Here is a 27,675-nt window from a genome sequence, read left to right on the forward strand (position 1 = left end):
AATTAAGGAAAAAAGAAAAAAAAAAAAAAAGCCAGACAAATCTGCTCTCTCAAGAAGGATGAGGAAAGGGGTAGAAAGGTAAGACAGAATACATTTAGATAATAACTGCTGTTCTCTAAACACCACAGGAAAACTGTGGCCCTCTCCCCACCAGCAAGGACTAGTGTAGACCCTAGATTTCTACCCTTTCCCGGATAGAACGGAGACCCCAATCCCCTGCCAAGGTGGTGTTACGGAAGGCCCAACAGAGAGTCAGGACTTTCATCCCTGCTGGGCAGTGTCTCCACCCACTTTGGCATCAGTGGAGACATGTGAGGATCTTGCTCTTTTACTCTCTCCCATCAATAACAAGTCCCCCTTCTCCTCTCCACTAGGGTGGTATCAGAGGAGGCCTAGTGCAAAGCCAGGACTTTTATCATCACCCAGAGGTAATGAGGCCTCCTTCAACTCCCATGTAACAGGGGAGGCCTAGCAAAACTCAGTCTTGCCCATGATTAATAAGGCAGCAACTCCCTCTTTCCCTTATTGAAGTGGTGTCAGGTGAAGCCAGATAAATCATAAGACCCAGAGACTCACAGATGAATTTTCAAACAAAAATCATTCGTGTTATCAACCAGAAGAATATCAACTATAATGAAGATCAACAATAGACACCAACAGGAAATTTTAGAGAAGTTAGAATTATCTGATGAGAATGTAAAAGCAGCCATGATAAAAATCCTTTAAGAAACAATTGTGTACATTTTTGAAATGAATAAACAGAAAGTTTCACAACAGACACTAGTATGGCAATATGTAAATCAATGGATGTGTAACTGATGTGATTCTGCAATCTGTGTATGGGGTGAAGGTGGGAGTTCATAACCCACTTGAATCAAAGTGTGGAATATGATATGTCAAGAAATTTGTAATGTTTTGAACAACCCACAATAAAAAATTAAAAATTTAAAAAAAAAGAAATATTAAAATAAAAGTTAACGTTAAGCAGGAAAAAAAAAAAACAGAAAGTTTTGGCAAACTTTCTATTTCTTTAGGTATAAAGGAAAAATGAAGTGAAATTTTAGAACTTATAAATATAACAAATGAGATAAACTCCATGGATGGGCTTAACAGAAGATTGGAGTGGAATAGAGGAAAGAATCAGTGTACTTTTTACAGAATAATAGAAATTATTCAATATGTACAAGAAAGAAAATATCTCAAATAGGAGGCGAAGCGGAAGGAGGAAGAACAGCAGTGGCGGCAGCAGTGCCACAGAGACCCTGGAACCATAACACAAAACCAAACATTTATATCACTGGAGACTTAAATGGAGAGGGGAGAGAGAATGGGGCGGTAAAAAAACTTGAAGAAGGCCTGGGGGTGTAGCCCAGTGGAGGAGGACATAAGCAAGAAGCTCTGGTCAATCCAATGCAAAACAAAACAAAACACCAAAATAAACAAAAAACCTTGAAGAAATAATGGCTAACTTCTCAAATTGGACAAAAGACATAAAACTACAGATACAAGTGAATCCACAATAAGACATGAGAGTCAAACTTGTGTAAACAGACAAAAACCAAACAAACAAAAATCTTGAAAATGAGAGGAAAAACACCCTAATTATAAGGTAAAAAAGAATTGAATATAGTGGATTTTTAATCAGAAACCATATAGATGATATGAAGGAAGTGGTAGGACATTTTTTGTGCTGAATAAAAAAAAAGAATCATTAGCCTAGAATTTTATATCCAGCAAAATTATCTTTCAAAAATGAAGAGGATGTTCTCAGAAGAAGAAAAACTAAGGGAATTTGTTGCCTGCTGAAGTACCCTAAAAGAAAAGCTAAATTAAGTTCTTTAAATAGAAAGAAAAGAATAAAGGAAGAAATCTTAGAATATCAAGAAGGAAAAAAGAAACTGCAAAAATATGGGTAAATATAGTTTCTTTTCCTTTTCCTTTTTAATTTTTTGAATGTGTTTGATTGTTGGAGTGAAAAAGTAAAAATAATTCTGTATTTTGGTTTTAATTGTAAGTAAAAGAACTACCTAAAATTATAATCAGGTGAAGGTGATGATACATATAGGTTAAGTTTTTTATATTTCACTTAAATTGCTAAAATGATTAAGTATATGTAATGTAATACCTACAGCAGCCACTAACATTACACAATAAAATATATTAAAAACAGTACAGAAAAATATAAATGGAATTCTAAAAATGTTCAAGCAATCCTCAGGAAGGGATGCAAAATAGAATAATAATAATTAAAAAACCCCAAACCAAACAGAAACTACAGAAATATGAAGACCAGAAAGAACAGGAAGACAAAAAAAATAAAACATCAGGCTTAAGATTCTAACTTACCAATAATTACATTAAATGTAAATGATCTAAATGTGTCAATTAAAAATATTAGACTGAATTACAAAACATGACCCAATTATTTGCTTTCTATAAGAAACACATATAATAATAAAGGTATGCTGGTAGTAAAAGGATGAAAAAAGACATGGAAATTATTGGTTTTTAAAAAAGCAAGATTGTATACATTAATATTCAATTATTAGAGCAAAGAAAATTACTAAAGACAGAATGTAATATTACATAATGATGGGGGGTGTCAATTCATCAAGAAGACATAATAATCTTGAGTGTGTGCCTCAGGTGACGGAGCTGAAAGATATGTGCAACAAACACTAAACAGAGATGTGAAGGAGAAACAGACAAACCTATAATCATAGTTGGAAGCTTCAGCATTCCTCAATAACTGATTGAAAAAGTGGATATGATATGATTAATTCCTTTCTTGAAGAGCACAAATGATCATGATTCACTGAATAAGAAACTAATAATTTGGATAACCCTATAACAATAAAGGAAACTGTTAGTATAATTCAAAACACCTCATGAATAATTCTTCAGGCCCACATGGTTCTGCTGGAGAGGTCTACCAAATACCTAAAGAAGGATTAACACCAGTTCTATAAAATTTCTTACAGGAAAATATAAGAGAATATAAAATTTCTCAATTTATATTATAAAGCTAGACATACCCTCATTCCATACCAGTGATAGTACCAAGAATTTCAGGTTACTATCCGTCATGAATATAGATACAAAAACTCTTAACAACATAAAGCAAATACAATTTAGAAAGACAGACTTATGTAACATGACCACGTGGGGTTGGTTCTGAGGGTGCAGAGTTGGTTCAACATTTGAAAAGTAACCATTATTAATAGGAAAAAGAAGAAAAATTACATTTGATACAGAAAATTACATTTGATTTAGTTGATACAGAAAAAGCATTTGGTAACATTCAACACCCATTTGTGATAAAAAAAAAAAAAAAATTCAGGAAAACAGGAATAGAAAACTTCCTCAATTTGTTAAAAGTATTTAGAGACAGGATACAAAACTGACATGCAATAATCAATAACTTCCCTATACAACTATAAAGAATCTGATAAGAAAGAAATCAGGAAATGAATCCCATTTACAATAGCCTCAAAAAAAAAAAAAAAAAAAACAAAGGGAAAAAACAACAAAGAAACAAACATAGGAATAAATCTAACAGAGGAGGTGAAAGACCTTTACAATGAAAATTATAAAGCACTATGAAACAAAATGGAAAAAACATTAGAAGATGGAAAGTCCTTTCTTGCTCATGAATGGTCAGAATTAATATAGTGAAAATGACCAAATTGCCAAAAACAATCTACAGATCAAATGAAATCCCTGTCAAAATACCAATGATATTCTTCACCTAACCAGAAAAAATAGTCCTAAACTCACTTGAAAGAATAAAAGACTCAGAATATACAAAGTGATTCTAAGAAAAAAAAAAATGTCAATGTTGGAAGTATCACAATATCTAGCTTCAAATTATACCACAGAGATATAGTAACAAAAAGTGCATGATACTGGCATAAAAACAGACACACAGACCAAAGGAACAGAATAGAAAACACAGAGACAAACCCACTCAGATGGAGTCATCTAATCCTTGACAAAGGTGCCAGAAACATTCTGGAAAAGACAGGTTTTACAAATGGTGCTGAACACTGGTTATATATGTAGAAGAAAGAGATTAGATCCTTCTCTTTCTCCCTGCATAAAAGTCAACTTGAAATGGATCAAAGACCTAGGAATTAGGGCTGGGGTTGTGGCTCAGTGGTAGAGTGCTTGCCTAGCATGTGTGAGGCACTGGGTTTGATTCTCATCACCACATGTAAATAAATAAAATAAAGGTCCATTGACAACAAAAAGAAATATTAAAAAAAAGACTTAGGAATCAGACCAGAAACTATGCAACTCCTAGAAGAAAATGTGGGGTCCAATATATTCAGAGAATGGCTTCCTTAATAGAATTCCTAAAGCTTGGGAAATAACACCAAGATTTTATAAATGGGATGGCATCAAATTAAAGAGCTTCTTCATAGCAAAGTAAATGATGAAATACGTGAAGACAGAACCTCTACAGAATGAGAGAACATCTTTGGTAGTTACCGTCTGACAGAGGATTAATGTTCAGAATATATAAAGAACTCAAAAAGCTTAGCACCAAATAAATCAATAAATAGGGAAAGGAACTAAAAAGACACTTTTCAAAAGAAGAAATACAAATGCCCAACAAACACATGAGAAAAATATTCAACATCTTTCATAATTAAGAAAATGCAAATTAAAACTACACTATGATTTCATCACACTCCAATTAGAATGGCAGCCATCAAGAATACAAGCAATAGTTGGGTCTGTTGGTGCAGACCTGTAATTCCAGTGACTTGGGAGACTGAGGCAGGAGAATCACAATTTCCATGTCCCCCAGCTTCAGCATCTGAGTGAGATCTTGTTTGAAAGACACAATTAACAATAATAAATGCTAGAGAGAAGGTGGGGCAAAAGGAACACTTTTATACCATTGGTAGAATCATGATTAGTACAACTACTGTGGAAATCAGTTTCCTTAAAAGTCTAGAAATTAAGCCAACACATGATCCAGTGATACCACTCCTTGGTTATTTTCCTGAAGAATTAAAGTCCGCATACTACAGTGATACATGCAAACTCATTTTATAGCAGCACAATTCACAATAGCTGAACTATAGAACCATCTTAGGTGTATATCAATGGATGAATGGATAAGGAAAATGTGATATATATACACAATGGTATTTTTTTCAGCCATAAAGAAGAATAAAATCATGTCATTTACAAGAAAATGGATGGAATTTGAGAACATTATATTATGGGAAATAAGCCAAACTCAGGAAGTCAATTGCCACATTTTTTCTCTCACATGTGGAAGTTAGAAAAGAGGGAGAAAAATGGTATAAGTGTATCTGATAAAAATAGTAAGGGAGACCCGTGGAGTAGGGGAAAGGAACCTAGGACAGAGGAGGGGAAGGAAAGGGGGAAATACTGGGTAACAACATGGATCAAATCATGTTACATGTAACAATATCATGTATGTAACAACGAATCCCACTATGACTATCACCATAATGCATCAACAAAGACATGAAAAAAAAGAAGAAAAAATAAAGCACCTATGGAAATCTAGAGTTAACATTGTACGAAATGGTGCCAGATGGAATGCCTTTCCATCAAAGATCAGGAAAAAGATGAGGAAATGCACCTTCACTACTTATATTCAATTAAGTATCGAATAAGTTCTAGTCAGTGACGTAAGGCAAGAAAAAAAACCAAAAGGCATACTGATTGAAAAGGAAGGAATAAACCTGGTCCTATTTGCAGATGGCATGATTGTTTATATAGAAAATCCCAAAGAATCTACAAAAACTCTCTGGAACAAGGAAGTTAAGCAAATATATGATAAAAGATAAGAAGCATTAAGCAATTAGTTGCATTTTTATATAGTAGCAATGACTAAATGGATACTAAAATTAAAAATACAATGCTTATAACTGCTTTAGAAAGAAATACTTAGGTATAATTCTTCCTCCTTTTTTTTTTTTTTTTTTTTTTTGGTACCAGGGATATAACCCAAAGGTGCTTAACCACTGAGCTACACCCATACCCCTCCCCCCCCCTTTTTTTTGAGACAGGGTCTTACTAAGTTGCTTAGGACCTCACAAAGTTGCTGAGGCTAACCTTGAAATTGCAATCCTCCTGCCTCAGCCTCCTTAGTTGCTGGGATTGCAGGTGTGTGTGCCACTGGACCTGGCATATTCTAACAAACATATAAAAGAGCATGTGAATGTATAAAATTCCAATGAAAGAATCCAAAGAATATCCAATTAAGTGGAAACATACTATATTCATAGACTGGAAGACCCAACATAGCCAAATGTCAATTTTCCCTAAATTGATATTAAAAAAAAATCCCAAAGGTATTTTGTAGATATAGATAACACTATATTAAAACTATGGAAAGGTGAAGGAATTCAAATAGCTAAGACAATTTTGAAAAAAGAAAAGTAAAGTGGGATGGTAAGTTTACCTGTGTTCAAGACTTAATGTATATATGTAGTTATCAAAACTGTGTGGCAATGGTCAAGGGATAAATAGGTAAATGGAATAGAGAACAGAAATTGACCCCAAAATGATCCTATATAAGTAGACTCAACTGATTTTTGACATCAAAAAGGATAGCCTTTTCGTAACCAATGGTGCTGATATGAGTGGACATGCAAAACAGAACCCCAACCTAAACTTCATATCTTTTCAAAATTAACTCAGAATGGAGGACAACAGACTTAAATGTAATATGTGAGGCTTAGAACTTTTTAGGAAAAAAAGTATTTAGGGAAAAAAAAACCTTTATTAGGGTGAGGTAAAGAATTCTTAGACTCAACACCAAAAGCTTGATCCATAATATAAAACACTCATAAACCAAGCCCATTGAAATTAAAACCTTTTTCTCTATGAAAGACCCTGATAAGAAGACTCTACAGAGTCCATGTCTCAACAAAGAACTACTATCTAGAATGAATAAAGAACTCTCAAAACTCAACAACTAAAACCAAGAAATATAATAAGGGCAAAAGATATGAACAAACATTTCACTGAAGAGGATATATAGATAAGCAAATAAGTACACAAAAATGTTCAACATAAGCCATTTAGGGAAATGCAAATTAGAATCACAATAAGATATGTTTATTATATTTATTATTATGTGTTTATTATTATATGTTTGTCTTTGTCTGATGGGACAAATTTAAAAAATAGTAATACCAGCAAATGCTGATGAAGATGTTAAGAAATGAGTACTCACACACTGCTGGTATGTGAAATGATAGGGTATGGAAAACAGTTTGGCAGTCTCTTAAAAAATTAAATTATGTGGGCTTGGGATGTAGCTTAGTGGCAGAGTGCTTGCATAGCATGCCCAAACCCTAGGTTCAATCCCCAGCATCCCCCAAACAAAACAAAACACAAAGCAGAAAAATAAATACACAATTACAGTATGATCTGCCAATTTTCTTATCCCAGAGGAATGAACACCTTCACATTCGCACAAAAATCTGTACACAAATATTCACAGAATCTCTGATGTCCTTCAGTAGGTGATTAACTATGGTCCATCTGTACCATGAAATATTACTGACAATAAAAGGGAAAAAACCACTGATCCATGCAACCACCTGGATGAATCGCCAGAGAATCATGTTCAATACAAAGCCTATCTCAAAAGGCTACTGCAGTATGATTCCTTTTATAGAATAGCCTCAAAATGACCACACAGCATAAGGGAGCACAGGCAAGTGGTTGGCAGGGTCGAAGGGGGGTGTGGTGCAGAAGGGAGGCTGGGTGTGGCCCTAAGAGGGCAACAGGAGATAGAAATGCTGCAAATCCTGACCACTTCTAGGCTAATGTCCTGGCTGTGACGCTGCATTAGTCCTTAGGAGACATCACTGAGTAAAGGGCACATTTCTTACCATTGCATGTGTACACAGTCTGCGACTCTTCTTACGTAAAGTTCTAAGGCAAACTCACCTACGGGTGACAGAGATCAGAACAGTGTCTGCCTCTGGTGGAGGGGGCTTCTTCTGGGGATGTACTGGGTAATGGCAATGCTCCCTATGCCACTGTGGGTGATGATAGAAATATTCACATAAGTAGGTATTTATGGAGCTACTTACTTAGGATGTGTGTACTTTATTTGTGTAAGGTAAATCTCATATAAATATGTGTAAATCTGGGAAGCATCCTTGTTGTTCCTTTTGATATTTCAGTCTCTAGCATCAGGTTCAGAGATGTCCGGCTGAGTGGGACCTTCCTTCCTAGTGCTCTAGTCTCCTTCAGGTTAACAGTTGTAATCAGATGGCATTCATAACTTATTCTACTGAAATCCTGGTGATTCCCACCTCCACAACCATCCCTTAGGGATAGAGAGTCCAGGGGTTTAAAATATTTATACAGGTATATAAAAATATCTTAACGTTTGAGAAAAACCAAAACAAAACATCTAGTGACCGTGATAAACCAAACATCTGTGCACCTTTGAGTTGCATGTGCTATTCTAATCTTACAAGCAAAACTGCTTCATTCAGGGTGTCCAGCTAAAAGGAAAATACCACAAGCCCTCCAAGGCCTGAGGCTGCACTGCATAATGGACTAAAACTGACTTTGAATTCTAATTCTCTCTTGACTTGGGAGGGGGGTGCACCACAGGAAGTCAGCTTCCTGGCTAGAAACCTTGGCTTAAATGTCCCTTTACTCTGGCGTTCCCCTTGGACTTCAGCAGATGGAAACCTGTTCTTTATGATGTGCCAAATAAAAGTCACCATCCCAGAAGGAAAGCCGGAGAGAATCCTCAAGAGAAACCATATCAGTCATCAGAAAAAATAACCTGCTGTCAGAGGAGCTGTGAAATCACACTGGAGAGGACCCTGCAGAGAAAGACCCAGGGAGGCAGTGGCTGCGAATCTCTGCGGACTAGGTAGACCCTGGGTCTTCTCCACAGGGGCAGAATCTTGAACATGCTTGAACCACTAAGTGCTTCATCCTCTTGAGTATATGGCAATGTTAACTTTACTTTTTCAAGCCCAGATCCTCTCTTTGCTCTAGTTCTGTTAATTGGGATGAGTGATAGCCCTGCTAGTTGGCTGACATGATGGTGACATACCAGTGTTTTGAATTATTTCTGTGAACCCATTTGCAGGAGCCTAACCAACCAACTCCTGTTTCTGGCCATGTATAGGGGATACCCAATCCAGAATATTCTACCCTCTCCCACCTGTAAGAAGACTCTGCCTCAGTCTCTCCCTTAGCACTTTCAGATTCAACAGTGACCAATTTAAATAAAAGGCCTAACGCAAAGATCAGGCAAATATGTTTAATTTTTTAAAATAACTGATGGCAAAATAAAATATTTACATCACATCATACTGTGTAAACATGTAAGGTCTCTGTACAAAGAAATATACATGCAAAATAATGTAAAAATTTAACTGAAATAATAAAAGAAACAATACACAAATAAAAGTTATGAGGTTACGAATACACATCCAGTTTTGAATCCAATTTCTTTTAAAAAGTTTCTGTACAATTTTACAAGAAGAAACAAACAAAAACCCAACAAAAGAATAAATAAAATACATTGGAAGCTGCAAAGCTTAATTATGCCAGTATATGGCTCAAGACCCAGATGTCTGGCTGGCTTGGGAAGCAGGCTGGTCTCTTTTATAGTGTATTTCAAACAATAAAGGTAAAAAGATATCCAGAAAAATTCAAGCGTGCCCAGAATCCCAGCCTCTTTTGTTGGAAGAACCCTCCCACCAGCACTCATTCTGCCACAGTGACACGGGCATTGGGGACCAGCCTCAGGGCGGCCAGTGCTAAATTGGCTTTTATTTCTTACCAAAAGCTCAAAATCCAGCCAATTTTTGTACAGAAAGTTGAATGTCAAAAAGTCTAAAAAGTAGTAAATGTCCAGACTGATTTTAGGAAAAAAAAATACTTTGGCATTCTGAATAATAGCATAATAAATTTTAAAACATTATCCTATTATCCAGTTTTATATTCAGAGTATGAAATCACTTTTTACAGTCCTCAAAACTGACAAATTTCACGAAGAGTTAAGTCTTCTTGAATTGATGGCACAGGGCTACGACCCCCCCCCCCCCCCAACCCCAAACACACACACACACACACACACACACACAAAACCATAAAGCTCACTGTACGAAGTATGTGCTTTTTCTATATATTTATTACAGGTACAACAGAGGTCTTCATAAATAGTTGCATAAAATGTTAAAGCCACAACATTGCACATGATATGAAATAAAACCAAAAAACCCCCAATGAGTGCATTTACAGTATTTTCATCTGACTGTACTGCTCAACAATCTGATTGACGGCTTGGGGTGAGGATGGGAAGGGGGCAGAGGGCTGGACCTAACTTGGTGTCTTCATTTGATGAGTAGACCCTTGAACTCTCAGAGGAAGGCCCAGAGGAAGGCCCGGGGAGAAGGGAAGGTATGGAGAGGGCAGGGAATGACAGACTGAAGGCAGAAACAGTCTTATATACAAGTAAGGCCTACATTTCATCAGAGCAAAACGATTCATTCTATTTTATGCAAAAGTTTGAGGTTGAATGCACGTTTCAGAAGCCAAGTCTGGCGTCCTGTTAGACGCATCAGACGAGGTGGCTGGAAAATCTCAGCGCCAGGTGGACGCAGAGCGCTAGCCAAGGCCATGGGAGTGGCTATCACCTGGGCGAGTCTGCCCCGGAGATGCACAGTATCTTTGTTTTTGTTCGTTAACACCAGTGGTTGAACATAGGCATTTTTTCTTTGAATAAATCTTGAAAATGTTAAATTTGCAAAATTCTATCCATGTTTGCTTAAAAAAGTCTTATTATTATTATTATTATTTTTTTGCAGAAACCTGAATAAAATACTGTGATACAGCAACGCGATCTCTGCCTTTGCAGAGTGTAAGTGAAGGTCCTCCACCCCAGCGCAGCTCGCAGCTCAGAGTCCAAGCGCTGCTGAGCACAGCTTACTTGGAATGCAATTTCACACGATGAACATACTGGCAGCTGGTCAGTTAGGTTTGTTTTTTTCCTCTTCAAAATTCAAATTAACAGCTGATTGGCAGGTGAAAGAGAATGAGAAAGAACTTCAAGATAGGTCAAACTCTAGGCAGAAGCCTGCTCTGTAGAAAGTTTTTAATGCTACGAATAGGTCGAACATCATTCTGGTGTTTGCGCCGCTCAATGAAGGAGGTCAGTCTGGACGTGTCGAGGACGCCCGCGCCTTTGCCGTTGCCGTTGCCCACCTGTAGCCACTGCTCCTGGAGGGCCAGTGCAGCCGAGGGACGCTTGGCAGGGTCCTCCTGCAGGAGGAAGCACACGAACTCCTTGGCCTTCTGGCTAACTCCTTTAAAGTAGTCATCTGGGAAACTAAAGTCTAATCGGCAAATATTCAGGCAGGTCTCTTCGACGCTGTCATCCAGGAAGGGGGACACACCGCTAAGAAGCACGTACGTGAGCACTCCAACACTCCATGTGTCTGAGGTCAGGGAGACAGGGTTCCCAAGAATGATTTCAGGAGCTGCAAACTCAGGGTTCCCCAGTAACTGGTGGATGTAGTAGGTCGTGTTGAGCTGGACGGCATCTCCAAAGTCAGCCAGTTTAATTGTTGGCTTGGCTAAACTCTGATCCACCAGAATATTCTCAGGCTAGAATACAGAATAAGACAACCGTCATTTTCAAACATACCTGATTTCAAGATTACTCTGATTGTCAGCAGGCCATGGTGAGGTAAAAGGCACCTGTGATGTCGACTGGGACACACTGCTTGTGCAGAACAGGAAGAACATTTTGGCACAGGCCCAGGCAAAGAGCAGTTCCTAACAGAGGAACTGCTGCCCCAGCTCAGCACAGACCAGCTCTCTGAATTCTTAAACAACAAGCACCCTGGATGTTCACTTTTCCTCCCAGCACTAGAGCATTACTTTTCTCTTTGTAAATTAGCAGTGAACTTGGTCCCAAGCCACCTCAGTAAAATTCACAGGAACTTCTTCAAAGTGTCATGAAAAGTTAGAAGGTTCAAATGTTTACCTGGTATTTTACTGATTGTGTCCTTCACTGAGTGTAACTCTTAGAAACAGATCAGGGATCCATGATCCTATCCCCCTCCACTCCCTACCATTTCCCACAGGTCCCCAGAGCTCTTGGCCTGGCTCTGGAGGACAGGCTCTGGTGTTCATGTGGCCAAGCTGGTTGAGGTCAGACCCACCCTTCTCCAGCCCTGGGCTTGCTAACCTTTAGGTCCAGGTGTGCTATCCTGCAGTTGTGAAGGTATCGGACGGCTTCCAGAACCTCCCCCAGGTGTGCTCTGATCTTTCCTTCAGTGAGGCTTCCCCATCGTACCACGCAGTCCAGGAGGCGACCCTGGTCAGCCCTACAGAGGTAGGAATGGTCATTGTCATGAATTTACAGACTTCCTCAGGCTAGTAAGAAATGCACCATGGACCTGCCCCCCACTGTGAATGTTTTATAAGTACCTCAGGATTGTACCTTCACTGTACAGTGTGACTAGACAAGAAGAGTGACTTTTGTGTGTGTGTGTGTGTGTGTGGTGCTAGGGATTGAACCCAGGGCCTTGTGCCTGCCAGGCAAGCACTCTACCAACTGAGCTACATCCCCAGCCCTGGAGAGACTTTTGACTCACTGTGAATATGCAAATATGGAAGGAGGTATCTGGGTCTTTACAGGAACTGGGTGGTGGAGAGGGATGGTCAGGGATTCAACCCTGCGCCTGTCAATGGAAGATGATGTGGCATGCACCAGGGCAGAGCCCGGCACGCAGCAACACTCTAGATATCTGTGTTTGAAGTCAGGGGATTACCCCACCTCCCTCAGACTTAGATTCCTATCTGTAAACTGGGCCACGTGAAGGCTAGAAGAGATGTGTGGTTAACAGCCAGATTACAGGGCAACACAGCACCTACTCTGAACTCACCTTTGCTTCCCTGCACGCTGTGGGTGGAACCCAGGGCCTACGCGTGCTAGGCAAGTACTCTACCACTGAGCTACACACCAGCCCTGAACTCACTCCTAATATTGAAAAAACACAGATGTTTCTTGGAGATCAGAATGTGGCAAGGACTGGGGTCTCAGCCTGGCCCTATGGCATGGGGTGGGGTGAGTCTTGGTTGGAGGCTGTCCTGTGCATTTGCAGGTACCCCACCTCTGCTCATTAAAGCCAACAGCACCTTCTCCTGAGCTGCAAAGAACAGAAACAAAGAAAATCTCCAGATGTTTCCAATTATCTCTGGAGGTGAAACTGTCCCAGTGGGAACAGCTTCTCCAGCGTCACAATTTTGAGCATTCTTTCTTTATAAATAGGCTGAATCATTCTCTGAAATGGTACAACAGCACCAGGGAGGCTGCTCTGGCAGCGGCAGGAGTTCTCCAGGGAAAGTGCACCTGGCCCTCCCTTTTTTACCAGCCCCCACTTGATAGGAGTCCTCAGAGACAGGACTAGCCAGCCCTGAGCTGATGCCTGAAGGAGTGGCCACAAGCTGGTCTTGGCAAGCCCACTGCACCTCACTGAGCACACCTGCCACAGGCAGGTGTCAGGTATCAGGTCAACTTCAGGCCATCAGGAGTGGCCAGAGGCCTGGCCTCTCTGTGGAGCCCTGGTGGGGTGGAGAACAGCCTAGGCCCTGGTGGTGCTGGTGTCTGCACCAGGCTCGACTGTCCCTGGACAGCTCTCTCTTTCCAGTCCACCTGGACTGGAAAGCTCCAAAGCTGCCGTCTCTGTGGTCATATTTTATAAGTTCTGTGAATTCTAAAATCCTAGTTTCTATCCTTGGAGAACAAACAAATCAACAAACGTGCTCTGAGTTGAGGCTGAGGGACCAAAGCAGGGAGGAGAATCAGGAGTGCACGCACATCTCCAAGACCAGGACGTAGCTGGTGGGGGTCTCGAAGGTGTCGAGAAGGCCAATGAGGAGCGGGTGCTGGAGGTTCTGCAGGATGCCAAGCTCATGGGTGACCTGGTCACGCTTCATCAACTTCTTGTTCACAAACTTTGTGGCCACTGCTCGTTTGGTTCCTTTCTGATCACATTTCTTAACGACGGCGAATCTGCCCCTATGAACAGACAGAGAAGATCGTCTCCAGAGTACTGTGAGGTATGTAAAAGAACAGGCAGAGGCTGCCTCCATGGCACAGTGACCCAACCCTGTGCACAGGCCTAAGGATTACTCAGTGATGTCCACGAACAGCAAGACATTGGCGAACACCTGAGCCTTCTAGCTTTTCCCAGGCCATGCTGTGGGGAGTGTTGGTGTTGGGAAGCCCAAATCCCGAGTGCGTCCAGGCCCTCCATGGCACGGCTGCCACTCCTCCCTTTGAGTGGCAGCCTCCATTTCTCATGCCTGTTCTGGCAGGCTCTGTGACTTCCTGACCACTGAATGTGGCAGAAGTGACAGCACAAGAGAGCCTTAGTCTCACCAGGCAGCTTCTATCATTGTCCACAGGTACAGCTCTGGGCATGATGTGCAGAGGCTGAGGATGAACTTCTTGATGCCTCCTGAGCATTGTACCCCTCCCACACTTGCTGAAAGGAACATCTGCAGTCCCTCGCTTGGCCATACCCTGGTAGGACAGGCAAGTCACGCCAGCTCATGGTCTCTGGAGTTTTACTCAGAGATGCACCTGCCCAGGCCAGGATGCACCTTAACTCTCTTAACCTTAACTCTACACCTCAGGCCTAAGCTTGCTGCCTCGTAGCATGTGACCTGGGGCTGAGGGAGGCTAAGCATACTCAGTTCATGAGGACTATAATAAAAGTGTGGTAGGGCCAGGGCAGGTTATGGGAGCTTAGGGGTACTACTCCCTGTTTGCTACTTCTCCCCATGGGAGGTGGAGTGTTTTCTCCCCTCCCAGTCACTGGGTGGTTGTCTGGTGACTTGTTCTGCCTGCACAATATGCAGGAAGTTCAGCTGTTGGTTTCTGACATACAGCCTTAATAGACCTTGCAGCTTCTGCCCTTCAGAATGCTTCTGCCATCAAATGAGAAGCCAGGGTGAATGTCTGTGTGGGAAGAGGCCAGCAGCTCAGATGGGGCCTCCAATCTGTGAGTGAGGCATGGGCCTGCCAGCTGGCTGAGCCCAGGAGAAGCCAACAAAATGCCTTCCCAGTCAATCCAGAGTGGTATGAGGAGTAACTCACCATTACCGTTAGGACAGCAAGTGGGGGTGTGACTTGTTACACAGCAATGCATAACTGGCAGACAAACAACCGGGACACAGGAATGTAGGACAACTTCATGATTGTGGTTTGAATATGAGATGTTCCCCCAAACTTCAGGAGACAATGTAGCAATAATCAGGGGTGAAATGACTGGATTAAGAGAGCTATAACCTGATCAGCCTAACCTAGTTTGAATGGAGAAAGTGGGTGCTAACTGTAGACAGATGGGACATGGTTGGAGGAGGTGGGTCACTGGGGGAGAGCCCTGGAAAGGTTGCTCTTCCCTGTGGATTCTTCCTCTGCTTCCTGGTTACCATGAACAGAGCAGCACTCCGCCATGCCCTTCTGCCACTATGTTCTGCCTCACCTTGCGCCCAGAGCAATGGACTTGGACCACCATGGAGTAAGCCTCTGAAACCATGAGTCAAAATAAACTTTTACTCCACTAAGTTGTCCTTGCCAGGTTTTTTGGTCACAGTGATGAAAAGCTGACTAACACTGTAGTCATGCTTCCTGACCTTCCTCTCTTATCCATGGGACACATGCTCAGATGGGGTGAGTGGTGTGTACTACCACTGGCAGAGCCAGAGCTAGAAGGAACCTGGCTGGCTATGGCATTGCTGAGTCACCATAGCCTGACTGCCTCTGACTTGTGGTTTCTACGCTGAAACTTCTCTCTTGGTTTGGTCAAAAGGATCCTGATACTCTTGTCTAATTATATTATAATTCCTTTAAATCTCCAGACACAGTTGAAACCCAAAGGACACATTCAGCCCTTCTCAACTAGAATTCTATGAGAGAATCAAGTCCTACAAGAAGCCTGTGAGTGGTTCTGCTCTGAACTCCCCCAAGGGTGGTGCCTAGTAGCACTGTTCTAGATGCATGGGCAGGAACCAAGTTCATCCCATCAATGACATTAGGCCTTCATTTCTGTGGGAACCCTAGCTGACAACAGCTTCTTTCCCTCCCCAGTGACTAACTAATCAAATGTAACAAGAGGTTACCCCTCAAATGCAAGACACTAACTTCCACCGATGGAAATACACCTCGTTTAACTATATAAATCTACTCTCTTGGAAGAGGCTTTGGGGTTTACATTGTACCTGCCAAGCTCAGCCACTTCGCTGTAGAAGGAGTCAAAGTTGTCTTTCCAGGTCACCATGATCCCATCACTCCCTGGACCTGCAAAAAGAGTAGCATCTTCTCTGAGTGAGTTTTCAGCGGAGCTCCTTGGTAAGGAGTCTCAGACCCACATCTCTGACATGGCAGCCACATGTAGCCTCTGAGCATTTGAGATGTGGCTCATCTGAGTGAAGACAAATTGTGAGTGATCTAAGTACTGGATTAATGAGACTTAGCATGAAGAAAGAAGGCAAAATATCTCAGGCAGGAATACTTTATAAAACATTGATTTCTTATTAAAATTAGGTCCCAACTTTCTTTGGCCCAAGAATTAAGATCAAGAATCAATAAATGGGATGTTCTCAAACTAAAAAGTTTATTCTCAGCAAAAGAAACAATCTGCGAGGTGAATAGAGAGCCTATATCTTGGGAGCAAATCTTTATCCCTCACACATCAGACAGAACACTAATCTCTAGGATATATAAAGAACTCAAAAGGCTAAACACCAAAAAACAAAACAATACAACAACAACAACAAAAATCCAATCAACAAATAGGCCAAAGACCTGAACAGACACTTCTCAGAAGAGAATATAAATCAATCAACAAATATATGAAAAAATGTTCATCATCTCACTCCAGTCAGATTTCATCTCACTTCAGTCAGAATGGCAACTATTATGAAGACAGACAACAATAAGTGTTGGTGAGGATGTGGGGAAAAAGATACACTCATACATTGCTGATGGGACTGCAAATTGGTGCAGCTAATATGGAAAGCAGTTTGGAGATTCCTTGGAAAGCTGGGAATGAAACCACCATTTGACCCAGCTATCCTTCTCCTCGGTCTATACCCAAAGGACTTAAAAACAGCATACTATAGGGATACAGCCATATCAATGTTTGTAGCAGCACAATTCACAATAGCTAAACTGTGGAACCAACCTAGATGCCCTTCAGCAGATGAATAGATTTAAAAAAAGTGGCATATATACACAATGAAATATTACTCAGCAAAAAAAGAGAATAAAATCATGGCATCTGCAGGTAAATGAATGGCATTGGAGAAGATAATACTAAGTGAAGTTAGCCAATCCCCAAAAAACAAATGCTGAATGTTTTCTCTGATATAAAAGGAGGCTGATTCATAGTGGGAGGGGGAGCGTGGGAGGAATGGACAAACTCTAGATAGGGCAGAGGGGTAGGAGAGGAAGGGAGGGGGCATTGGGTTAGAAATGATGGTGGAATATGATGGACATCATTATCCAAAATACATGTATGAAGACATGAGTTGGTGTGAATATACTTTGTATACAACCAGAGATATGAAAAATTGTGCTCTATATGTGTAATAAGAATTGTAATGCATTCCTCTGTCATATATAAATAAAAAATTTAATAAATAATAAAAAACCTAGATATTCTGAATAAAATTACACACTTTAGTAAAATTAATTTTACTTTTATTTTTCTAGGAAAAATATAAAACTTTAATATATAAAATATAAATATTTTTATAAAGATATTTTTAAAACCATATAAAAATATTTTACATAAAAATATTTAACATATAAATCTTTAATCTTCTGTTTTGCTCTCAAGGGCAGTAATGCTTTAGATAGTCCGCTCTTGATCACAGGGCCACAAAGCCTCAAAGCTCTGTCTTCCTTTCACAACATGAGGAATCATGGCTTCAGTATCTTTACTGAATGTTCACAGTTTTTATAAAGTTCGTAATTATAAATATACTGAAAACATAGACATAATTTTATTACACAAGTGCCAACTGAATATCACTTGTTAGTAATGAATCTAACATCATATATACCCAAAGGAAAGTAAGATGTTCTGTACTTTTTCTGTAAAAAGAATCTTAAATCTGTGAGTTGCAATCAAGAGACCAGCTGCCAGTGGCACAAAGAACACAGCTTTCACCATGTTCCCAGGACTTCTGCAGCGACCTGGCATTTTGGATCCTTGTTACCTGGGTTTTTCCCTCCCCTTTGCTCCTCCTTTGCCCTTTCACCTGTGCAGGGTTTCCCCTGCACTCCTGTGAGGTGCCAAGAGGATGCTCCCCTGGCACATCCCCAACAATTATCTGCTATTTGCCCCTCTCTTTTGGAAGGCTCTGAAAGTGACTTAGTCTGAATTTCAGGCTTTGACAAGTGTGGGGCACACTTGGCTTTAGACTCCTGGCAGCTGTGTCCCACAGCTCAGGTACTTACCTAGAACCCTCAGACTGGCTGAAGATGAGGCTGAACCCATGTCGTTCACAGCGATACACGTGTAGATGCCGTCATCTTCCGTGGTCACACCAATGATCTTCAGAGCGGCCTCCCCCAAGTCACTGGCACACAAAAGGACACACTGAGCATCAGAAAGTTTAGCACTCTGGGCACCAGTTCTAAATTCCTCCAGGCCACAGACAGTTATGAGATCTAGCACTTATGAGGAATTTTAAGCAGATTGTATTGCACATGTGGAATACATATTAACCAAAAACATGAGCCATTTTCAGGAAGATTACTTTGATTCCAGGGCTACATTTCCTTTTGGAAGATGAAGAGAAAAAATGAACTGTGCCTTCATAAACAGGCTGAATGTTACAGCGTCCATGGAAATGATGTCCTTCACAGTGAAGAGGCATTTCCACTCACCATGTAGCAAGATTGTGCTCCCAGCCAGTGACCCAACCCCCCCCCCCCCCCCACAGAGTGGGCCGTTACCTATAGGAGATGCTGAAGTGGCCGTCGTTGTTCAAGGTGTTGTGTTCAGGGCCCTTCCAGGTGATTGAGGCCTTGGGGCGGCCACAGACACGACATCTAAGAACAACGGTCTCCCCTGTCTCACACGTGACCTCACTCAATGGGATGACGAATTCTGGGGGAACTGGAGGAGAAACAAGCTGGTCAAAGCCAGTTATCGTTGGCTCCTCCCCTATACCCTCCAAGCATCCATAACGAACTAGTAAATCCTAAGATGCTGCCCAAGCCTAGAGCACCCAGGAAACCCTCTCCAGAGTCTGTACCTGAGTGTTCTGAAATGCCCCACAGACCTATGAATTCTAAGACTAGAGGAAAAATGGCAGAACTCACCATCATAAATGTAGTTGGGATTGAGAAGCTGAAATGGAAAAGGCATAAAAGGTATTAACAAAAAACTTGAGTCATTTTCAGGAAGATTACTTTGATTCCAGGGCTACATTTCCTTTTGGAAGATGAACAGAAACATGAATTGGCTGCTTGGGTGTCAATCCACATAGACCACTGTTCACTGTTGCTAAAAGCACCCCAAACTTCTTATCAGACCAATTTGGGTGAGTTTTTTCTTCCTACCCACAAACATAGTCCTTAAACTCAGAGATGTCCATATCTCTCACCCTAATGGGCGGATCCAGCTGGCCCTTGAGCCTTTCCTAATGCAGAAGGGCCAGAGTTCTTCCCCAGGGTTGCTTGGGTTGCTTTCAGGAGATTCTTTCTTTTTTTCCAGGCAGAACTCCCATCGGATTCAGGCAACCTGATTACAGAGGCTTCAGACTGACTGAGGCCACTTCTGAGGGAACTTGTTAAAGCCACAGAACCTGCACCTTCTCACTTCCCCTCTGAGAACAGGGAAGACTAAGCCAGAGTTTCTTTGCACTTAGTCTCTGTGCTTCACCTGAGGACTTAACTATATCCTTTGAAGCCCTTTGTGCACCTGGGGAGATGTATAGGTGCAGACCTGGTTCCTGGTATGCTGGTATGTAGGCATCCCTGTGCATACTGCTCTCCCTCACATCACACCATGCCTCCCCCCGCCAATATACTGCTCGCAGGGCAAGAGGCAGGCATGGTGTGATGTGAGGGAGAGCATTCCCAAGCAAGTACAGGCTGTGGGTCTGCAGTGTCTCTCCCTCCCTGCTCAAGGAGGGACGACACAGGGGATTCTCACTTACCTTCACAGATACCTTGTTGCTGAGCCCTTCCCGGGATTTCCGATAACCGTTCTCTAACTTGCCCTCCCTTTTGCCGTCTTTATCTTTTTTCTCAGATTTTTTCCTTAAACGGAGTGCTGTGTGCCAAGATGTTGACTTCCTAGGGAGAGAAAGAACAGTATTGCGCCTTCCCAATGTTCAGCAAATCATACCTGAGCGCATCAGAGAGAGTCAGGATGTTCACTTCAAGTTGGTTGGAGTGACTGAAGACCCTTCAGTAACAGAGATCTCCACTGATACCCAAGAAATGAGAGGTAAAACCAATAATTTCTTAAGTTTTAAGGATTAAAATACAAAAGTGCCTGTGATGGTTAATTCTGTGTCAACCTGACCTGGCCACAGGGTGCTCAGATGTTTGGTCAAACATTCCGGGTATTTCTCACTGAGATGATAATTTTAATCAGTAAAGTGATCACTCTCCCTTAATCCTGATACGACTCCCTCTTCCAGTCATTCAAAGGCATGACCAGAACGAAAGTCTGGCTTTCCTGGCAAGAGGGAATTCTCTAGCAGACTGCCTCAGACTTCATCTACACTGTTGGAATTTAGATTTGCTAGTCTCCAGAACTGCATGAGCCAACTCCTTATAATCTCAATCTCTCTCTCTTTTTCTCTCACTCCCCTCTCCCTCCTATTGGTTCTGTTTCTCTAAAGAACCCTAATACAGGGTCCAAGACTATATTTTGAGGAAACAGACCACAAAATGTGACTTTTATCTTTCAAGTCCACTCACTGTAATTGACATATGAAAAACTCCAAGACAGGATTCTTTAACAATGTACTAGAGTCAACTTTCTGGGCATCAAGGAGAAACAGGACAAGGGACTGTCATGGGGAGGGAGGGATGGTTTTTGCAGTGTCTGGGTGGCGAGACCCTGTCTCAAAATAAAACATAAAAAAGGCTAGGGATACGGCTTAATGATTAAGTGCCCCTGGATTCAATCCCTGGTACAAACAAACAAACAAAACATCAACAAACCATTTAATGCAGAAAAATCAGTTTTAAGTTTCTTTAAATGAATTATCTTCCAGTGTGTAAAGCGGGATGGTAAAAGAATCACACAGGACTTTCCCTGTAGCCTAGCAAACAAGTATCTTCATGATGTGCCCAGCAAACTTCCTGACTGTCAGGGGTCCTTAGAAAGCCCTCTCCTGCACCCAAAATCTCCAGGGACTTATTTGTGATCTGAAAAAGCCACATATTTCTAAATACAGATTATTAAAGGAAACTGTTAGGCTACATCTAAGGGACAGAAGGACTGTCTGTCTTTGCTTCTGGTCACATGTTTTCTGAAAGGTGAGCCTGCATGCACAGATATTGGTACAGCTTTCCCTTCCAAGTCTCATCCTTCCAGAGTCTTAATGTTCCATGTGCATGGGCTCCTCTTCCCCTTGGCTGCCACGTGGGGCTGGCCTCCCCAACTACACTCACTTGAGAGTCCCGTCGGGGTTCTCCATGATGACTGCACTGGTGTGGCCCAGGACGAAGCCCGGAATCCAGCCCTCAGCTGCGGGGCACTGGTCAGTGGCGGCACGGAACACCAGAAACATGTTCTGCTGGTTGCTGGCCAGAATTTGAACGACCTCTCCTTGATAGACGTTTATCTCATCCTCCTTCACTGCCGTGTAATCGTGTGTCACCAACATGGTGGAGATGTTGCTACTGCTGCTACTTTCACTCTGTAGAGGGACAGATGAAGAAAAAAAGGTAGATAGGAACTGAGCTGAGAGCTGGCAGCATGATGTCACTGGTCAGTGCACCACAACACCAGGCCCCAGAGCAGGGCTCACCAGACAGACACGGAGACACTCCCAACTTTTCCTTTACACTCTCTGTAGCTAACCTAGCACATCTTTTTCAATAAGTGAAAATCAGCGTTTCTCTGGACAGCAATTTAGAAACAATCTTTAAAACACTACTGCCATGACAACACTTCTTGGAAGCTTCATGATATTATGGTCCATCTTCTTTTTGCCCTTCCAGAAGAGGCTGAGTCCTTAAGCTGAAGCCATGTTGGGTTATTCTTCACCAAATGCAGTGATGTAACTGTTCAGTATTCAATTTAAAAGCAGCAAAGAGTGGCACTTCAGCTCACTGCCCAATAGATTAGATAAGGAAGACATCCCTAAATCTTCCAGATAAAATGTTCATTGGGAACATGTATTTCAGGATCATAGGCTGCTGTCCTGCCTAACCATTTCTGTTAGAAAGAAGAATGTGGAACACCTGAAAGGGAAACCAACTGCTATTCCGCTTTTAGGGACAGTTGCTCCGTTTTCTTTGTATGTCCCTTGGTGGATGGTCCCCTTATTGCTTCCTGATTCCATTACCCCCAGGGCACTGTTGCCATGAGAACCCGTGCTAAAGCATCACGGGATTACTTGCCTCTGGTGTTGCAACTCAAACTTTGGGAAGAGACCTTTGGGGATGCCTACCCTGCTCTCATCCTGCAGCCTCAGTCAGTACCCAGTGACTGACATATAGTAGGCACTTCGTAACTGTTGGGTGACTCGTTAATAAGCCAAGACTGTGAAACAAAGATCATTTCTTCAGGCTACCTACCCAGGCCCAGAAGCCAAGGGGTGCAAGCTGCTGAATAGAAACAAACAGCAGTTATCTTTTCCCAGCTTTTATTTAAAAAGTGACCTATTGTTCCAGGGTAGGAGAAACAGAGTTGAGACCACTGCCAACTCATGAGCTACTCTTGCCCACGTCCCCTCTATCAAGTTAGGATGTGGGAAATGGCATCTAGAATCCTATCTCCATGAGCTTGTTCTCAAATGCTCCCATGATGTCCAGGGCTCCAAAGGTACCAGCCTCTGCTGGACTTTCTGGATTACACTCACTTGAGAGTTCCATCCCTGGGCGGGAGACAACCCTGACACACCTGCTCTCTCAGCCCTGTCCATGAAGCCTGTGTCAGGACACGTTGAATAGATAGATCCCTGACCGCTGTCCTGAGATGGTGGAGGGGACACTTATGAAACACATATGAGGCTCAGCCTGGGAAAGCCAACAAGCCAGTCACTGGGAATTCCAAGGACCATTATTATGCACCGAGTGCTACAGAGGATATTTAAATAGAATGAGATGGAGCTGCTGCCCATCTCTGCCAAGGAGGAGTCTGCTTGTTCCTGTCCCTCATAAATATGCACAACTTGCTGGTGACCCTTCAGCTCAGTGGGTGCCAAGCATGTCAGGCTTTGGCCTCTGCCTATTCCTTTATACAAGTCCATACTTAAAGCATGTACTTTTAATATTTTGACTGAAATGGCAACACCCAATAGTTCTTTGATTACAGGGCCAAATGTGCTAGAAAATGTAAACACAAAACTTCTGTGACCATAGCTGCTTTGGGTAATACATCATACCAGGCTATAATTTGAGTATTTTGCTATCATAATCATAGCTATTATTATTTTTTGAACACAACCTATGTGTTAGGCATTTCAAATCTATCTCCCTTAATTCTCACAATCACCTTGCCAGTGGGCATGACATCAGCCCCTTAGAGTGTGTGTGGGGGTGAGTCTGCACAGGTTACCAGCCAGTGAGAGAAAGGGAGGGCTAGGAATGACTTCCAAGTGTGTGTATCTTTAATGCTACCCAGGTGGCCAAGGCAGAAAAGCCAGACCACAGAGCCACAGGAAAGGCCAATATGGTCATGTTTTGGGTTGATTCACATTCACCCCACCTGGTCTGGCCTCAACAAAACTTTGCAGAAGGTGCCCATCTAGAGGGGGAAGAAGGATTTGGGCCCTGGACTAGGCATGGCTGTTTGGCTGTAACCACTGACAGCTCCACAGAAGTGCTCAAGGGGGAAGGAGGCCTCTGCTGATCAGCCAGGGGGTCTAGGAGCTCAAATTGGTAGAAGCTAGGCAGTAGCTCCTTTTAACTAAAATTCTGAAGAGGACATTTTCAAATCCCTGCTTTGGGCCTCTCGAGTTTTTCCTAGGCTTCCCGGCCATTTCTGTAAGGCATTTTGACTATCTAAAACACTCTTTGCAATTTCTCTTTCCTGGTTACCTACCACCACCACCACCACCACCACCACCATCAAAAAAAAAAAAGTATGAGGCAGAAAGCAAACCCCAAACTCTGCACCAGGTGCTACCCATTGACTGTGCCTTGTCTTAGGTGAATGTCTTGGGGCGGAGCTGATTGAGACCTCTTTATCCAGATCTACTCAGGAGTGTCCAGAGATGGCCAGCACTGGCTCCTGCACTGGGACAGTAGTCTGACAGAGACTCTGAAGTTTCCTCTTGTGCTTACTGCCAAGTGTTTGGGTTAGGATGAATTCAAAAGATGTCAACTCGCTGATTCTGTAAGGGTCACAGCTGTAAGCCATGCCAGCACACCGAGTAGACACTGAGCTGCTAGTAGGCTGTCTGCACCTTCTTTCTGACTGAAGTCTGTTCAGATGCTCACTGCCACCTGGCATTTTCAATCTAGCTGGGAGGCTTCCTAGCTCTGGGGGACAGTGAGGCTGCTGGGGCATCCACTAGATGACCCCTGCCCAACCATTTTTGAGAGTAAAATTTGAGTGTAAATAAGTGTATCAAGACCCATATCTTAAATTATTCCTCAAGTAAATACAGTTTAGCAAAATAAGTAACAAAAAGTAGTACAAAAGAATAAGATCAAATCAACCCAACTATGCGATTAATAGAAGTCCAGAGGAAAGGGCGAGACATGCGGAAGCTAGATTTTATATATATATATATACATATACACATACATACACAAAGAGAGACACAGACCCTTTTAGGGAAATGTATTTAAAAATTTATAAAGCAATCAAACATACACTCATTAGAACAGTTCTATTCACTCACGCATGCCTTCAGGAAAGTGTTATGGGCCAGGCCGTCTGCTGTGTGGGAAACACTGGAGGACAGTGAGGAAGCCACAGAATGGGGGGAAAACCCAGCACAGCCACCCTATGCTTGAGAACACAACGTGAGTGACAGCAAAATGAGCCACAACACCCCTCCGCAGAACCTCCTGCCTGCCCGCTGCGCCCTCTGCTGGACAGACACCAGGCACTCTGGCAGCCTGTGCAGGAGCAGGTCTCCAGGGGCCCAGGGGCCAGTGTCTCTTCTCCAGAGTGATACTTGGGCTGGAGAAGTATTCCCACTGGGCAGATTCCTTCCCCCCATTTTGCCATCTTAATTTGCTTTCAGTTGCTGTTGGAATTTTTCTTGAGGGAATTTTTTTTTTCATTGGATGAGCCAAAAATGCTGCAAAGATAATTTAAGGCATAAAAGAGCAAAATCAAGCGATGAGCAAAAGCTTAAAGTGTACAGATTTCATTTAAGTAGGAGGTAGAAAGCAGGAAAAAGGACTCCTTAAAAAAGTGTGCACAGAAGGCAGGGGCTAAAAAGGAAGTTCCAAGATACTCTGCTGGCTGGAAAACTAAAGAGACTGATAGGTGCTGCATTCAGAAGGTTAATAATATGCTTTCTCTTACGAAGGAGACACGAACAAAGCAAGGAGCAAGTTAGTAGAGATGAAAGCGGGTGCTGTCCACGGTCCCAGGAAGGGTTAGAAGTGTCTGCGTTCACTTGGTGCCTGTGTGCATCCGTCCAGGCCCCTGGGGCACGGACACACACTGCACACACAGAGAAGCCACAGAGGTGTCTACTTGGGCAGTGCACAGGAGTACTGGAGAAGGTGATCACTGCCACACAGCACTGGAGAGCTGGAGTTAGTACGGAGCAGAGTGGAGAGCCACGGCGACACAGGTTTAGAAGAGCTGGCGGGACAGAGGCGGCGGGGCAGGCGGGCGCAGGCTCCCTGGTGTTCTTACCCCGTTGCTCTGGGTGGACTGCACGGACTGCTCGCTGGCTGAGGAGCACGTGCTCATGCGGTCCGTGTCCTTGCTGGGGGCTGTGTGGCGATGTGTCTGCCGCTGGAGGGAGTCGCTGTCCCCCGGGAAAGTGAAGGAGCCCGGCCGGCTTGCCGGGGAGGAGGGGATGGAGCTCCAGAAGGAGCCCCCCTTCTGTAGGGGGCTGCTGGGGGGAAAGGGCTCCTTTCCAAAAGAAGAAGGGACTGTGGTAGAGAGAGGAGAGTTCAGAGGCGAGATGGCCCCAGGTCTGGGCTTGCCCAGGGGCAGAGGGCCCAGGTTCCCCCGAGCGTCCTTGGCATTTCCATCTTGATTTGCACCAGAAGTGTTCCCGGAGGTTTTCCTGGGGCTGTCCATCACCTTCATCTTGGGGATGGGTTCTGTTTCTCGCTCAGGACCTTCTGAGTCTCCGCTCAAGGGGAGCCTGCTGGGTTGGCCGAGGCTGGCCTCAAAGGCCAGGCTGCTGCTGGGAGGAGGCAGTGAGGGGCTGGGAGCAGACATACCTGACATCTTGTCTGCCTCTGCCTGGCTCGAGGCTGCAGAGGAGACCAGCACAGGGGGGTGGTGTCTGACAGGCTGTGGGATCCGGGAGGGCCTGCTTCTGCTTGAGCTGGGGCCACTGCTGCAGCTGCTGGGACCACTGCCATGGCTGCTGCCACCACCACCGGAGGCCCCGCCGCTGCTGCCCCCTCCCCCGCTGCTGCTGCCCCCGCTGCCACTGCCGCCGCCCCCGCTGTGGTTCCTCTGGTACTCGATGGGTGATGTCAAGGCTGTAACCAAGCAAGACACAGCAGAAGAGACTCAGTCAGGGCACAAGAAAAAGCAAACCACAGGGCAGAGGAAAAAGAACGTCATCCAACCAGAAGGAAGTGCTGGGCAGCCTGTAGTCACCTAGTCACCATGGCCTGCAAACATCCACACTTCCTGCAACTGCAGGCCCACACCACCAGCAGTGAAGGGGAGACACGGCCTCAGTGCACTCTGTTCCTTGAAGAGTTCAAATGACTCTATGGAGGGAACCGTGGTGGGTGGCAAGAGAAGGCAGTAGGAGAGAGAACCAGATTGTGAGACTTCAGCTTCCCAGAGGAGGCAAGTAGAGCCTCTGGGCAGTGGCTACTGGCAATGGGAAGCCCAGCATGTTGTTGAGATAGAGCCGACTAGAACTCCGCAGTGGGAAAGGTTAGTGCAACTTTTTATAAAGGTCCTCTTTAAGCCAGAGAGTAGGTAGACAAAAGAAGAAACTGGCAGAGGGTGAAATAACCTCTCAATTACCCCACGTGGTGGTGACTGTATGAACCACCTCTGTTTTGCAGGCTGGACAAACTAGACAAGGGGAGTAAAGAGCTCCACTAGGCCCTTGATGGTCAGGAAGCTCTCTCTCAGCTTCAATGATTTTGTTGTATCACAGAGTCATCTGTAGGAGAACACAGGAATCATGCCAAATAAGATATACATGAAAACCCTAACCCAAATTCTTAAGGTGTTCAAACCTTTGTGGATTATTACAGTTAGATGCAGTGTCCCCGCCTGGGACTCAATGGCAAATGTTAAGAGGCATCCTGGCACC

The 27,675-nt window shown here is 43.2% G+C and overlaps 1 protein-coding gene across 2 annotated transcripts in view; it reads right to left on the minus strand.

The window, feature by feature from the left end:
- Positions 1-9,275: 9,275 nt before the first annotated feature.
- Positions 9,276-27,675, minus strand: part of Trio (trio Rho guanine nucleotide exchange factor) — a 333,690-nt gene continuing 315,290 nt past the window's right edge. For both annotated transcript variants that reach the window (XM_027950370.3, XM_071612702.1), the window contains 10 exons: positions 26,073-26,878; positions 21,695-21,942; positions 20,224-20,362; positions 19,385-19,412; positions 19,016-19,178; positions 18,515-18,636; positions 16,270-16,348; positions 13,862-14,062; positions 12,227-12,365; positions 9,276-11,640 (listed from right to left, as the gene is read on the minus strand). In XM_027950370.3, the coding sequence (XP_027806171.1) occupies positions 11,092-11,640; positions 12,227-12,365; positions 13,862-14,062; positions 16,270-16,348; positions 18,515-18,636; positions 19,016-19,178; positions 19,385-19,412; positions 20,224-20,362; positions 21,695-21,942; positions 26,073-26,878 (2,474 nt within the window). In that variant the 3' untranslated portion in view covers positions 9,276-11,091. The remainder of the gene's footprint in view (positions 11,641-12,226; positions 12,366-13,861; positions 14,063-16,269; positions 16,349-18,514; positions 18,637-19,015; positions 19,179-19,384; positions 19,413-20,223; positions 20,363-21,694; positions 21,943-26,072; positions 26,879-27,675) is intronic.

The sequence above is a fragment of the Marmota flaviventris genome, chromosome 5, assembly GCF_047511675.1.
Source record: "Marmota flaviventris isolate mMarFla1 chromosome 5, mMarFla1.hap1, whole genome shotgun sequence".
In the NCBI taxonomy this organism is placed as follows: Eukaryota; Metazoa; Chordata; class Mammalia; order Rodentia; family Sciuridae; genus Marmota; species Marmota flaviventris.